The sequence below is a fragment of the Hippocampus zosterae genome, chromosome 3 (genome assembly GCF_025434085.1).
Source record: "Hippocampus zosterae strain Florida chromosome 3, ASM2543408v3, whole genome shotgun sequence".
NCBI classification, from domain to species: Eukaryota; Metazoa; Chordata; class Actinopteri; order Syngnathiformes; family Syngnathidae; genus Hippocampus; species Hippocampus zosterae.
This window is the reverse complement of record NC_067453.1, coordinates 21,589,672-21,605,984: the sequence shown is the minus strand read 5'-3', so window position 1 is coordinate 21,605,984 and position 16,313 is coordinate 21,589,672. Positions and strand designations below refer to the sequence as shown.

The window sequence follows — 16,313 nt, the reverse complement described above, 5'->3', positions numbered from 1 at the left end:
GCCTAATATATAAACGCAATGAATCGAAAATAAAGACACTGTTGTGATTGTTTGATGTTAAACGTTTGTTTTAAGCTTAAACCACCATTATGTAAAAATTATAAATACGTGTCAAGAGTAAAACGAGCCAACGTTTAAAAATGCTTCAGCGGGAAAAAGCATGATGAGCCATATTTTTGGTAGTATGACGGTAATAACCAATCCCCGTCATATTATTTCCAAGTGCTCTTCAAACACCCGAAGAGAAAGAGTCGTAAAGCTGTAAAGTTACGCGTGGTTCGTTTCGGGTAAATTCGTCGTTTGTTGACAGAGAGATTAAAAAAATAATGATACCAGTTTGTAAAATTGATTAAAGTGTGGCCTCCCAGTACCCTAATGTAATTTTTCTATGATGTTCAGTGTTATAAAATAACAATTAAACATCACCCAAAGCTTCTTCATTAAGTTGTGCCTAAAATTCAAGGTCTGCTTACAATAGGAGAGTTTTTGTTGTTTGCCCCAGAGATATGAAATTCGAACTGCATTACTGTATATGTTTTTATCATGTGTTGCAACACACTGAGCTCTCTTGAGCAAAGCACATGGGTGGAAAAAACGTCATCGGCTGCATCCATCCATGAGCTTTTTATCCAACAAACATGTTTTGAATGTTCACATGCAGTCTTGCAACAGTGTCTGCATCAGACCAGACACTCTTTCACAACTCATTTAGATAACATAGCATCTTCAAATAATAATTGTTACCTGTTGATGACCTAAAACGTCACTGTTAAATCTGAAGTGTAGTTTTGGAAAATCAGATGTGCTCTTACGCCTATTTGTGGGCCCGCTAAAAATAGGGCCTTGCTGGCAGCACATGCACCCCTCTGATAGACAGTTCCAGAGGGTTTCTTCACAGGCACGGACTACAAAGAAGCACAGACAACATGTCAATGGTAAGTTGGAAAATGTTTTTGTATGTGTATGGGCCCGAAAGAAGGAACAGAGTATGTACATTTTAAGATAAGTTGTTTTGTGCTTGTGGTTGATTACAAATTGATAGCGCAAACTATTTATAACTCCCTCCAATGCAAGTACTTTGCCTTGTCGGAGGACAAGCATGGACTCTGGAGAGTGCCCTGAGCAGTGTATGAATAATCATTCATGTACTGTAATTCATTTATATGGCTGTGCTTCACTAATTTGATTGTCTTCCTTTCTGTTTTTTTTAGGGGCATTTCTATGATTAATAAAATTCAGCTACAATCCAAGGCAAATAAGTCTGACCACCTCAGGACGTGACTCAGGATTTTGTATTTTTTATTTATTTTTGGGTTACATTTTTGGGGAAGGGTTGGTGAAATAATAGTGTATTTCACATTTTTGGTGAATTACTCCAGTGCATAATGACTTCCAGGAGGCCAATGACTCTTTCTTTTTCTGCCAACGGGAGAACCAGCAGCTTCACTGAAGAGGACAGCACCTCTTTAAATGGCCGCACAGAAACCCGCAATAATTACCTCTCAAATGTTAGGCCAGAAAACAGGTACAATTTTTTAATCCACACATTGCATATTTTGTTTAAAAAGACATTTCATAGTGCATGGTGGTAAAGACAAAACAGCTGCATATGGAGCTTATACAAAGGCCCTCCAAGAAAATGTCCACAAAATAAAGACAAAAACCATCCGAAAAACAAAAAATGTCAATGTGCTTCATTTATTTATTTTGTTTGAAGAGGAGAGACATAGACAGCCTACTACATATAAATGGGTTCATTACAGACCTCTTGAGTTATTCATTAACAACCCTGCATTTGCCTCCTCTCTAAATAGCTATTCAAGGTATTCTCACTACAGGCCAACGAGGTAATACATACTTTTCAAACATTCCTCCAAACTAACATCTTAACCACACCATCTGGTGTACCCCAAGAATGAAACCTACACACCTCTTAACAGCTGATGTAAGTGTCCAGTTTTGTCCAGTCTTGCATTCGATTTCAGTGACCAACATCAGGTTTAACGTTGCATTTGCCATTCCTGTTTTCCTTACTCTTTACTCTTTTCCCCTACGAGTAATGTCCATTAACAACTTTCCTTCAAAGAAAATGGAATGTACTACACCAGTGTGAGGAGGCCTCTGAAATGTTACACAAGTGAAAACGTATCACTGTTTAAAATTTGTGTTTCCTTGCAGGAGTACCTTGTGTGCTGTCATGGCTCAACTTACCGAGGATGTACAACCATCCTTTGAGACCACCTTAAAATCAAAAGCTGTGTCGGAAAACTGTAACGTCAAGTTCACCTGTGTCGTATCAGGTGCGTCCTATTTTAAACCCTTATATGTCATTTTACCGTGAGTAAAATACATCATGTTTATAATGTAAGAGTGGCTGTAAGTATAATGCAGAACAACTAAATTTAAATTTGTACAAGGTACAATTGGTGCGTTTATGTAGCAGTGTACATCCATCCACGCATTTTTGAAAGGCTTAGTCTCACTTATTTCTTATAGGCTATCCTGCTCCGGAACTGAAATGGTATAAGGATGATATGGAAATGGACCGTTATTGTGGACTTCCAAAGTATGAGATCCACAAAAATGGGAAAACACACACCCTCCAAATTTACAAGTATGTGAGGCACAGCCATCAAATGTGAAATATCAACATTTTCAATGACAGGATATACGGATTTTGATTCATTGTATTTAGTAGGTGTTTCTCTTTCCAGTTGCACATTGGATGATGCGGCTATCTATCAGGTCTCAGCGAGCAATAGCAAAGGTATTGTCTCCTGCTCGGGGGTATTGGAAGTGGGTACCATGAGTGAGTTCAAGATCCACCAGAGATTTTTCGCCAAGCTGAAGCAAAAAGCCGAGAAGAAGCGGAAAGACTTGGAAGAACAGAACAAGAAGGGGGTCAGGGACAATCTTCAGACAGAGGAACCACATGTTAGTCCGGAGCCACCTCCGAGGAAACGTCCAGTTCCAGGAGCGGCGCCAGTCCAAGCAGCTAATGAGCGTGAAGTTGTGGAGCAACTGCGCTCCGCTGCGGGAGCCAATGGCGTTAGCTTTGACGTCAAAGGAACAGCCTCTGCAATACCTTTGGACAATAGTCTGGAAAAGAACATACCGGCCCCTGAGGAACTCGTGGCCAAAAAGAAACCAAAGATCGCCAATGGTGTCGATGCCGGCGTTAACACCACCACAAACAGCAGCAGCAACAGCAGCAACAGAGGCCATGCGATCGAAAATGGAGGTGAAAACTGTTATGACGGCGGAATGGGTTTAGCCCAATTTTTATCGGAGGCTCTGCAGTCACAGACTGCGGAAGAGAGCGAGAACTCATCTCAACTGGAAAAACCACAGAGGATGGACGTATGTATTGACAATGCAAGTGTAGAAAATGAAGGAAGGCTTGAAAAGTTACAAGTCGAGAGGGAAAAACGTGAAACGGCACAAGACAACGAGACCATAAAAGAAAAATATTTAGTGATCGAAAGGGAGAAAGAAAAGGAAAGGTTCCAAGAAGTGTCCCATTTGGCAGAGCACCCTAAACATCACAGAAAATCTCTTAAGGATCACGACCATCATACCATTCAGTCATCTTTCTCATCCATGTTGCACACAGTCAAAGATTTCCTCTTTGGGAAGGGGAAGAAGGACTCTCATGAATCCATTGAACACAAAGATAAAGAACATGACCACCTTCCCAAGTCCATACAGCCTAAATCTACGGCATCACAAACCCCGCCATCATATCGACTATACAAGAAGCATCGTGCAGAGATGGACAAAGTTCACTCGGCCCAAGTCGTACCGATGGAGACTGATAAGCCAAAAGAGCCTCCAAAGAGCGTGGATGTAAACCAACAGTCTGCGTCAAAGAAACTCTCGATGCCACAAGAACCTAAAGTAAAAGTTGAAGCTGTAAAGTCACCGATGAGTGAATTTATCCCTGGGAGCCCAAAAGAGTCTAGTGGGCAAAGAAACCAGGAGACCGGGGTTCTGGTGGAGAACATGGAGGTATCAGCGGGTGAAAGGACCAGCGGTGCGGGTCAACAAACGCAATTGTCCGGTCTTCAAGTTCTTACTGAGGTATGTACCGTGGTCTTGAAAAGCAGCTGGCTGTCACTTGACTTGTGAGTTATATCTAGATTGCATTTGCTTGACAAGATAGTAAATGCACTCCAGCACAGGAAGGGTTAAATCCTTCGGGATGTTTACGATGAAATTGGATTTGGAGCTACGGCGGGTGATTTGAAAAAAAAAAAAAAAGTTCTGCCAAGCACACTCAAGAATTCAGGTAGATTTGTTCCATGGCTGAGGTGTGGCAGTCAGACTCCAGTATACTAAGAGTTGATGTAATGACTCAGCCTGCAGGGTGGAAACCGCTTTTGTCGCACTGGCATCACCAAACAGACGCAAGTCAAACAAGTGTCGAAGAAATGAGGAACCATAAAAGTAGATCACGCCGTAATGCTATATGTGGGGATGGGGGGGGGGGGGGGGGGGTGATCTCACGGCTCACTGTAAGATAGGCCAGGCAATATCTCCAGTGTTGGCTGTGGCGAGTGAGACAGAAGTGCGTCAGAGGACTTGCTGAAACCTGAATGGCAAAGGCTCTCACGTTATGTCGAGGCTTTGTACGATCTGTCTGAGGGTTAGTCGGGTGACTTTTGTTGCCAGTCTTGGCATGAGAAGGAGGAGAGTCTTGTAACACATTTTGCAAATTCCTTGCAAACAGCACCCCACCCCCATCCCCCTCTCCCCTGAAGCGTCCCCAATAACTATAAATAAACACTCATGTAGACAACAGGAAGACAATGATTCTCTTATCAGTGGCAATCACATAGAATTGGTTTGCATGCGCCATAAAAATGGAGTTATGATCCACGTGCTCTATAATTGCAACTAACACAGCAACTGATATTTGGCTGCTGTTTTCAAAATGGCTGATCTATGAGCTTGCATGTATATAGGCCATTGCCTAATTATGACTCTCTTCGAATAGGTTGTTCGAAATCTACATTAAAAAAAAAGTAAAACATTTTTTTTAATTCGTGTTAACGTGATGGTGATGAAAAAAAAGTGCAGTAGTATGTCAACCGTCGTCGCAAAATCATTGAACTATTCTCCACACAACGCTAGGTTTTTAGTTGCTAAATAGTGTTGTCTGCTTGTGTCAGCAGTCGAAAAAGAGTCAGTTCTTGATTATCGAAACATCAGCAAAAGAAAAACTGCGTGGTGTATTGTGACTTGTGGGCAGTGGTGTATTGTGACTTCACTGAGAGCTTTTGGCATGTGACGCGTGGGAAGAGGTACCAAAGTCATCAGGTTCAAAGTGGACCCACTGGAAAGGCGATCTGTTGTCAGTAATGTGGAACTGCAATTGTACGTTTACTGTGGTGACGCCGTAATAGAAAACCTCAGCGTTGAGCGACTGTTTCCTCACATGATCGTGACACAATCAAACACTGTGTTTACACACTGTTTCCAGAGCCAAAGCTTCATTTTTAGACTCAATAATACACCAGTTCCCTTCCATCGAAAGTGACAGCTTCCTTTTTTTTCTGAATACATTTTCACAAAGCTACACAGAGATTCTCAAGCCTCGTGTATACATTCGAAGGATGTGAAATGCACGCAAAAGCTGTGAGGGGAAATCCCCAAATACGCAGTTTTAAGTATGCACGTTTTTATTTAATATATTTTTTACTGAAAGACTTCCTCAATATTAGGGTTGATTTAACATTTGTTTTTACATTTTTGTAATCAAGTAAAATATTACTTTCCATGGTTAGTTTTTACCCAGCTAGCTTTTTTTAAGTGTGCGTGCGAGTGCGTGTGCGCGTGTGTGTGTGTGTGTGTGTGTGTGTGTGTGTGTGTGTGTGTGTGTGTGTGTGTGTAAAAGCAAGCAGCACATACCAGCACAAAACATTCAGGAATCCCCCTTGTCTTAGTTCAAAATATCGTAAGAGCTGACACAAGCAGTTCAAGCAGCTTCAGTTCTTTTAAACTCTCATGCTCTTTTCAGTATGAAAATGATGGTCATCTTCCTCAACTATAGCCATATAATGTAAAATTGAATATGACAATCTCCTTCCTCTTCTTCTGCTAATCTGTAATCCAGGGGTAGATCGTTCAAAAATCAAAACATTTCCTTGGTCCCTTGCCTGTGTAAACACGGTCACTGTTTATCTGACACAAGATAGGGAAACCAAAAAGAGACCAATAAGTTATCAAACATTTGATTTGATCTGTTTGTATTTGTACTATGTTTTGTCTACCACCTAATTCCTTTACTGTTTTGGTGTTCTGCCATGCCTCGCAAATAACCCTAACATAGTCTGTCACTCTGTTTATGGTGCAACATGACTCAGTGGCTATAAAACACACGTAAACCTTGGGTCTTTGCACATGAAGTTTCACGGTTAGTATAGTATTCCAGAAAAAATATATACTTTAATTATATTTGTGCATGAATGCAAAAAAGTCTGTACATTTTATGGGATTTATTGGGAAAAGTAAGCACAGCTGTGGAAATTTTTACTTTTTTTTTTTTTTTTACGGCGGCGCGGGCACCCGCAGCGGCTCCTCTTGTTGTCTGTTTAAGAGGGAGGAAATTTCATCTGTGCTATATGTTACACATACAGCACATTTGACAATAAAGTTGTGCTTGATACTTGATACTTTATACTTGAAAGGCACTAACATGGCTTTATTTGATTCCCATTAGGCTGAAGAGAAACATCCAGAGGTGGTCTCAAGTGCGGTTATGGTTCTCTCACAACAAGAGTCTCGTCACCTTGTTGTAGAAACTACGTCTTCAACAAAAGAAGATACGCCTTTCAGCCAAAGTTTCCTTTCCCCATCCAGCCTATTCGCAGATGACCAAGCTCCTCCTCCCAGTGTTATCTCAGCTACGGCAACTAGTCGCCTTTGCTTGACATCCACTGAAGCTTTACAAGGGGGAGAGGAAGGGTTTGAAAAGATGGCTAAAGGCAGTACACCTGACAAAGAGGTGAACAAACCTTCCAAGAAAGTATGTGTGGCAAATAACGTGACGTTAAAAGCGTTGCCTCATCCCTCTGTAAACAAACCAGAGGTGACTGTATTAACACCCCCTTCATTGGAAAAGGGTAAACCTGACAAAGAGGTCAATTACCCCCCTGAGAAAATATTTGTGGAAACCGAAGAGAAATTAAAGAAGCTACCCCAACCCAATATTAACGGAACCGAGGTGGCTGTATCACCAGCACCCTTGCTAGAAAAGGGTCAACCAGACAATGATGCCAACCACTTTCCCAAGAAATTATGTGTGAAAACTGAGGAGAAATTAAAGGAGCAACCCAGTCCCGATAAAAACAGACCCAAGGTGGCTATCATGACTCAGCCTTCACTGAAAATGGGTAAACCTGACAAGGAGGTGAACTACCCGGACAATAGAGTATGTGTGGAAACTGAAGAGAAATTAAAGAAGGTACCCCGACCCAATATTAATAGAACCAAGGTGGCTGATTCACCAACGGCTTTGCTAGCAGACGGTAAACCTGAGAAAGATACAAACTACCCGTCCAAGAAATTCTGTGTGGAAACTGAAGAGAAAGTAAAGGAACAACCCCATCCCGATACAAACAGACCCAAGGTGGCTATCATCACTCAGCCTTCACCGAAAGTGGGTAAACCTGACAAAGAGGTGAACTCCCCGTCCAATAAAGTACGTGCGGAAACTGATGAGAAATTAAAAGAGCTACCCCTTCCCGATATAAACATACCCAAGGTATTAACGGCGCCTTTGCTGGAAGAAGCATCAAGCATGAGGGAAATCAAAACAGCCAATCAGATCCTCGTCTCGGGTATAAAAGCATTTGGTTCACACAGCGATCATGCAAAAGAGGAGGCTGAAAAGGTTTCGGTGACTCAGGAAATGAATTTTGAATTTGTACCTGATGCGGCCCCCAAGATGTTTGACCTAAAAATGTGGTCTGGATGCACGCCTTCCTTCTCAGATGAAAGCAAAGAAGACCCAGAACAGAGACCACAACAGAGTTCAGAATTCGTTTTTACAAGCCGCAAGATGAGAGGTGAAAGACAGGAAGGAGTCCCTTACGCTCGACTCACAGCTCTAGAAGAAAATCTGAATAATGTAAAAGAACAAAAGCAGGTGACTGTACAACCTATTGAAACTAACAACCAAGTTTCGGAAATGGTGACAGAAAAGAAACCACCGGCTGTAGGAGATGAGTTGGAGAAGAAGTCAGACAAGATTTCTACAGACAAGAAAGATCAGAAGCAAGTTGAAATAAGTCTTTTGGAAGATGCTTCAAACATGGCGCATCAAGACTGCACTGTGAAACAGCAGCGTCCATCAGAAAAAGTTCCGCTATCATTGTCCTCTGACGACACAGCAGAAGTCAAAGAAGCTGTGTCTGATAAAAGCACACATGAACACATTGCTCTCCCAAAGATTGATGTGATACAACCTCAACCCAAAAAGTTTACTCTGCCGCTAACTATCTTAGCACTCAAGAAGATCGAATCAGAGCCAAGTATTTTAGAAAAACATTTAAAACCGCAAGTCATAGCCCAGGATGCTGTTGATTCCTCAGGCTTGTTATCCAAGCAGAAAGATCTGCATCGAGACGATAAGCGATCACCCTCACATGAGGCAAAGGACCCTGGGCAGTTAGATGACAAGACAGAAATAATTGCACAGGAGCAGGCAAGTATGAAAGCTATTCAGCAGGTAGATTACCCAACAATTCCCCAAATAAATGTTTCCTGCAGCGATGACAAAGAGGATCATAGCTTCCTAAAGACGTATGTTCTGGATTCCCCGCAGCCCTCACAAATGTCGACTGTGCCTTTGTTTGTGGTACCACTAATATCTGAACCTTTGGTGGTCACACAGAGCGTAAGACAGCTTGGAACGGGTAGCACCATGACAGCTATGTCTGAAAAATATCAAGACATGTCAGAACAAAGTTTAACTGAGAGCTTTTCTTCTATGCCAAGTGAAACTGTGCTACAAAGGAGGAACGATGTCGGGCCTTCATTCAGCAAAGCCACGGAGGATGATATTTCCCTTGAAATACTGAATGCAAAACCCTTAAAACAGGCCAAGATTGACACTTCTGTAACTGTCGAGGACCTCATCAGAAACAGAGCCCCTGTTGAGAGACTCACACACAAACCACCCACTCACCCATCACTGAGCCCCGGCAGCATCCGTAAATATATGACCAGGGCAGCCGCAGAACTAGAGAGTGACGCTGGGATGATGGTCCCTGTGATCACAGTGGATGAGCGCCAGAATGACAAGCCAGATGAAGACATGAGTGGAGGATCAACCCCGACATCCTCTACGCCGACGTCATCGCTTTCCTGTGAAAGCAGCCCCAGGCTGAAACGAAGGGACAGTCTTTCACTTATACGCTCCGCTACACCCGAGGAGTTGGCCTCGGGAGCCCGCCGCAAAATCTTCATCCCTAAACCTAAAGACGATACCGACACAGCTGCTGTTGCGCTGGAAGCTCAAAACAAGAAGGAGTCACCTTACATGTCCCCGAGCCAGGCTCGCAGAGCAGCATTGCTCCAAGCCCCCGTGGGACAAAACACCCCTCCGATGGAGAGGCGTTCGCCGCTAATGAATCGCAGGAAGGCCACGCTGGAGGTACCCAAAATGGTGGAGGAGCCGCCCAAGGAGGAGCCAGCCAAAGGTGTTAAAGAGGAGAAAGTTGCTGAAAAGAAGTTGGACCCGCTGAAAGGTACGACCTTGTGTTCGATCCTGAGATTTGTTTGTAAATACCTTATACGTCTTTCAAGATAACAATAAAAAACACGTGCTCAGACAAACAAGTTCTATATGTACTGTCGAACTCAATTATGAAGATAAAACATCAAACTGTTTTGTATTATTTCAGTTTTCCGAATATTTTGGTCATGGATAAAAGGGCATCTAGCATGATTCTTACCCATCTCACTATGTAAGAACTTGAGCACCTTCGTTTGCATCAGTGTTTATTCAGAGAAATTGCAAGATACTTTGTTATTATTGCTAAACCCAAGCCTGTTAGATTGCAAGGTAGTTTAGGGCAGGCGTGTCAAACTAGTTTTTGTCACTGGCCAGATTTTAGTGACAGTATCACATTGAGGGCCGTTATGACTGAATACAATACAATTCGATACATCCTGATTTTTATAGTGCAGGTGTCATCAACATTTTTGAGGGTGAGAGCAACTTCATGTGTACCGATTGTGTGAAGGGCTACCAAATTGATACACGTCTGAAATAACATATTTGTCCAAAATACCTTCAATAATATGAGGATGGGTTATTTTTAATACTTGATGATTTAAATTGTCAGACTTTGATCGTGTTTCGAAATGTCTCACAGTACTGCCAATGTTTGCATTTTTAAATCATAATTTCTACTAGCAAATCACAATGTCCAGGCACTGGCGGGCTACTCAAGTGGTCTTCACGGGCTACCTGGTGCCCGCGGGCACCATGTTGGTGACCACTGTTATAGTGCTTTCACGATAACTGCAGCTGTAACAAAGCGCTTTACAAAACGGTTAACAAAGAGTAAAATAATAAATACAACAGATAACAAAACATGGACAGTCGTACAATCTTGACCACATTTCCCAACCATATAAAGAAGTCAAGAATAACGGTTTATTCATCTATTGTTTAAGTTACTGTAATGAGGGGTTTGGTAACAAGAAAATGCTTGCAGCATCACTCTTATTTATTACAAATGAGAATTTGAAATTTTGGTAGAGATTTTAGGAAGCATCATGAAAGTTGCCATCTTTGATTTGGTTTTGCGGGCCAAATCAAATGTCACGGGCCAGATCTGGCCCCCGGGCCTTGAGTTTGACACTGGTTAACCTGAGTTAGGGATAGTGACTATTCTTGTGGTGTGTCTCGTGAGATACAGTATAGTGCAGCCACCGGAGGCTTCAAGACGATATGTTTTTGCAGCGCAAACATGTAGGGATGTGTAGACGTGAGGAAGATAAGAGATGACGTAACATCCATCTTTCAAGTCGTAGTACTGCTATTTGATTTACAGTTGGCGGGCGTGGTTTCACTGCATTCGGCTATGACCACATTGTTTGAGAGTGGAGACAAAGACTTGATTTATCACGATTTTGTGATAAATCAGGTTAGATCAAAGTCTGATTTGATCTAACCGGGTTTTTTTTCACTTATTCCAGTTTGACAGGGTTGTTAACGTCGCTCTTCTCGATATGTTGAATTTAGGCCTCATATTTAGTTTCACTTTAGAGGGACTTTAATATTCATTCATTTTTCATTCTGTTCAAATTCTGCTTTTTCTTTGAAATTAGACTTGATGTTTTTACACGAAGGCTGATTATGACAAAGCATGACTTTTTTTCCCCACATTTACAAAAAAGTCAGTTAACAGTGTCATTTGACCTTATTATTGAAAACAATATGATATTAGAGTTGTCTATAACCCTGTATTTCAGTAGTTTCTGTAGACTCTTACTCTTTTAATTGCACAGAAAACCCAACTTTTTTTTATTGGTGGAAGGTGATGTATGGTGCTTAATCTGATGATTGGCAAGCCGGCCTTGCAGTCAAGAGGTCGGGGGTTTGAATCTCAGCCCAAAGTCAGATGGAATAAACTTCATTTTATCTGTTACTGCTGGCACGGTGGACGACTGGTCAGCATGTCCGCCTCACAGTCCAGAGGTGCAGCGTTTGATTCCGGATCCGGCCTAGCTGTGTGTAGTTTGCATGTTCTCCGCGTGCTTACCTGGGTTTTCTCCGGGTACTCCGGTTTCCTCCCACATTCCAAAAACATGCTGTGCAGGTTAATGAGGCACTCAAAATTGTCCCTAGGTGTGATTGCGAGCGCGAATGATTGTTCGCATATGTGTGCCCTACAAATGGCTGGCAACCAGTTCAGCGTGGACCCTACCTACTGCCCGAAGAGAGCTGGGATAGGCTCCAGCATGCCCGGGACCCTTATGAGGATAAACTGATTAGATAATGGACGGATGGATTGATTAGATGCTACCCTAAAGAGTAAAAGTGCTATAAAAGCCAGATGGATAGGAAACACTGCATTGTGCTGATGTGAGTTGAGTAAAATTGGATCTGTAGTTGTAAAGGCTGGCATCAGTCCAACAGAATCCTAGAAATCAGCATTCAAGAGGGTCTATATTTATGTTTGCGGCCATGTGCCAACAGCTCCACAGGTCATCCGTAAGATCAGAGGGGAGCCTTTCCCAGATGCCTCCGGACACCTAAAGCTGTGGTGCCAGTTTTTCAACGTGCTCTCCGACTCCACCATTAAATGGTTCAGGGATGAAGAGGAAATACTGGAGGTCAAGAGAAGGTAGATGGGACGTCATCGCCAGCTCAAACACAGATCTCCGTTGCCAAGTTATGTGTCATGTGCCAGTCATGTGACTGTCAACCTCACAGCTGTGACATGGAAACTGGCTAGACGCATGAACTGTAATACGACACAATATTTTTCCCATCTCCGGGGGGCATAAAAAAAAATACATATATATATATATATATGCGCGCTTTTGCTCGCTGTATTAGCACTGTGTTGCCACATGCACTCCTCTGTGTTATAGCGACACCTTGTGCCCTCTATCGGACTCTTTCTGTGGGCTGCTGCTTATGTTTGTGTACATTGTCTTCAAGTGCTGGGGATGAGACTCAAGTGGCACTTGCCATAGTTCTGGCCGCAAGCCAAGATTGCGGCGTGTACGGCTGCAGCATCCAGAACGAGTACGGCACTGACACCACAGACTTCCTCCTCAGCGTAGACAGTAAGTTACATCATCCACGTTACTATTATTACCATGAATCTATTCATCTATTCATTCAATCACTACCTTTTCTGTAATATTCAATTTTCTTTTTACAGTTCTGTCCGACATACTTCTCAGAGATGATTTGGAAGGTAACTTTCTTTCTTTCTTTCTTTAACCTGATCTGTTCAATGCTATTTATGTCAAAACATTTTAGCTGTGCAACGGGAGTTTGACATACTCCCTCCGTTATGTGTATTGAGAAGTGTTAAGAAGACATTTTGTTTCAGCCATCATAGACTGGGAGATCTTTTAAAAAATACAAATCAAAACTATAACGTGTGTATATGTTCAAAATTAAAAGAAAAGCTTATGACATAAGGCCCATCCACAATGCCATAGTGCTGTACAGTATACAGGTATGTTAAATTGTATTTATTCATAACTAAATAAGTAAAGACTTGAATTTTGGGTGAGGTTGATACGCATTTGGATAATTCAATTTTATGAAGATTTCATACATTAGGTTTGATATTTTTTTAAAATCCAAGATATGAGATTTCAATGTTTGCATGGAAATAATATACCATACCGGTAATGTGAAAATTAATGGGAATCATAGTAGATATTTTTTTCAGTCGGTGGTTCTTAATTTTAGAATTTTATTAAAAAGTGAATGTGATTCAACGATAGGAAAGTGATGAGTCATTGACCAGTCCAAGACGTAGTCTGTCGAAGTCAGCTCAGATATGCTCCAGCTACCCAAGACCCTCAGGCTAGAAAATAATGGTGGAATTGCAGTCAGCATGTATGATGGACCCCACCGTTCTGACGTTTGGGGTTCGAATCTAGATTCTGGCCTTGCTCACCGGCTCTTCTTCTTCACGAGTTCCACTTTGTAAAATTTTCTCTAGTTGGGGAGGAGATAGAGATGACACCGCTGCTGTTCACCAAGGGCCTCGCCAACTCCGGTAACTGGGGCGACAAGTACTTTGGCCGCATCATGACGGAGACGGCGCACATCGGTGAAGGTTGCAGCCATAAAGCCAGCAGAGTGAAAGTCATCTATGGCCTAAATCCTGTCTATGAGTCTGGGAGCACTTGTATCATCAAGGTTCCAAACCCCATCGGCTACGGGACCAAGCAGGATAACAACCTAATTGAAAGAAATCTAGAAATGACAAAGCAAGTGAGTGGAAGGAAATGTTTTGAGGTGAAATTGCCTGTAATGGACCTCATGTTGCTTTTTTTTTTACTTGACCTCTTCTGCCAGGAATGCAAAATTCAGAACATGATCCGAGAATATTGCAAAATATTTGCAGCTGAAGCAAGAGTTATCGAAAACTTTGGATCTTCACTCGAGTAAGTCACAAAATTAGCCCACAAAGGCTTTGCTACTAAGTCCTTGTAAGTATGCTTTGTCTTTTCCGTCCACAGAGTAATCCCTCGGTACCTGATGTATCGCCCTGCCAACTCTGTGCCGTACGCTACAGTGGAAGTTGACCTGGGGGAGGTCTTCCTTAAGTATTGTGTGACGGATGCAAAAGGCCGCCTAATTGCGCAAAGTGCATCTGAGATAGAACAGAAATGCAGCACCTTCCAGCACTGGATTCACCAATGGACGCACGGCAATTTACTCATCACCCGCATGGAAGGTACAAAAAAAAAAACCCACGAGGTTCATTTATAGTTTTGTTTTGCTTTTTTTAACATATAAATGTATTACCGTATTAATTCAGGTTTTTTTGTAGGTGTTGAAATGAAGATTACAAATGTTAGAGTGGTGACAAAGACAAAAGGGTTTGTGTTACACATTATACACACTGATGTTTTGGGTTGCTTGCTATTAAGATGGCTGCAATTAAAGCCCCTCCCCCCCCCCCCCATCACTGTGTTTCAGCTACCAAGGCCTGACAGACTTCAGCTCTCCTGAAGTCTTTGACCAGTTCCCGACAGTCCACCTCTGCAACTACTACTGCGGACTTCTCGGCCTGCGCCCGCTCAAGACTCAGGACCAGCAGCAGACCACCAAGGCGAAGGGCTCCAGGAGCCCTTTGTTCAACCGCAAAACAGGCTCCGGCAGCCCACAGCCGCATCGTAAAGGACACAGCCCTCAGATGACACGGAAATCTAACGTGAGCCCAAAGGTGACGAGGAAAGCCCAAGAGACTGAGGACAACGATTCAAATGGCAAACTCAAGGTTGCCGAAACTACTGACCCTCTTGAAATAAGGTAGGAGAGTGTTTTAGATGTTTCTCTCCAGTTTAATAGGAGTTTCCTGTTATCAAAAATAAAACCATGAAGAATCATGGGACGTCTCCCCACTACAAATGTGACTACAATTTAAAATCGTGCAGAAGATATATGCTGAACTCTTCCGCACGGGGCCTCGTTGAGTTGACATTACACTCCTGAATTCTGACAAACATGTGCTTCAGAGTCTTATCAGCTCCACAAGTGGACTCTATGCAGTACTTGTCGTGGCAGAAATGACAATTTCTTGAAGAGGTGTTCCAATACATAAGAGGGGGCAGAGAACCTTTTAGTTTTAAACGCTCACGTTTGGCGACGAAAGCTGCACAACACGCATGTTCATCTGTGTCGCAAAGTCTGTGCGCAGGGGCATCCTTTTTATTTTTAGCACAACTTGCAAGTAAAATACACTGCAAATCTTGAGCTTGCGCTGTTCCATTCAGCTTCATGAAAAGTCATACAATAGACACTTCATTAGGCACACCTGCATATATGCACACACACACACACACAGTGGATAAAACAAATCGGTGATTGTAATTCTCAGGTGCAGGTATATCTAATGTTGTGCCAAGTGAGTGGATTTGTGTGCACAGAAATAATAAGTTATGTTCCGTTGATTTCTCTTTCTGCTGTTTGCTTGCTTAAAGCAACAATCACATTTACGTTATGAGTTCCGTCATTTTAACCATGTTACGGTGCAGCTCATTGCTACGCAGAACAGCACATTGGCAGCTGGAACCCAAAAGCTGCTGATTCAGCTCCACGCTGTTATCTGCAGCCGACCCATGGACACATTGGGCAAAGTAGCAAAAAGAGCACATTCAGGATTTCACTCTTTATGTGAAGCTCAAGGACAACTTACTCAGTTTGAATATTTTGTACTTTTTTTTTTTTCTTTTAAGATGAAAGCACGCAGGCTTCAACACTGCCATATATCTTGTTTCAGTTAATTAAAATTGCAAACAAAACTGGCATGGATGCATCAGGAATGTGTGCAATGGAATGATCAACAGGAGTCAGCAGTTGGCTTTAAAAAAAAAATCACTTTTTCATTTTCATGGGAAGGAAAAAAACAAGTGGATAAGCATCAGATGGACGTGAAACATTAACAGTACTTCAGAGTGTGGTGACAAAAGGACAAAATGCAATTGGCTCTAACGTGTATCGGAGCGAGTGAAAGCGACAGTACAAATGTTAATAAACTGTCACACCATGTCAAACTAATACATTTTCTATTTTTAATAAAAATCTAAAACATTTGTTT

General features: G+C 42.2%; 1 protein-coding gene across 5 annotated transcripts; it reads left to right on the top strand.

The window, feature by feature from the left end:
- Positions 1–87: 87 nt before the first annotated feature.
- On the top strand, positions 88–16,310 carry alpk3a (alpha-kinase 3a). Of its 5 annotated transcripts, none has more exons than XM_052062361.1 (16): positions 88–935; positions 1,212–1,525; positions 1,815–1,847; positions 2,179–2,300; positions 2,497–2,614; positions 2,715–4,080; positions 6,722–7,360; positions 7,631–9,752; positions 12,215–12,362; positions 12,683–12,810; positions 12,909–12,944; positions 13,707–13,981; positions 14,066–14,154; positions 14,230–14,447; positions 14,544–14,592; positions 14,693–16,310. In XM_052062361.1, the coding sequence occupies exons 2-16, from the start codon at positions 1,386–1,388 to the stop codon at positions 15,027–15,029; spliced, it is 5,820 nt and encodes a 1,939-aa protein (XP_051918321.1). In that variant the 5' UTR covers positions 88–935; positions 1,212–1,385; the 3' UTR covers positions 15,030–16,310. The 5 variants fall into 5 exon arrangements, with proteins under 5 accessions (XP_051918321.1, XP_051918317.1, XP_051918320.1 ...); XM_052062358.1 differs by having other exon boundaries at positions 218–287; positions 840–935; positions 6,722–9,752; XM_052062359.1 differs by having other exon boundaries at positions 230–266; positions 840–935; positions 6,722–9,752.
- Positions 16,311–16,313: the final 3 nt, after the last annotated feature.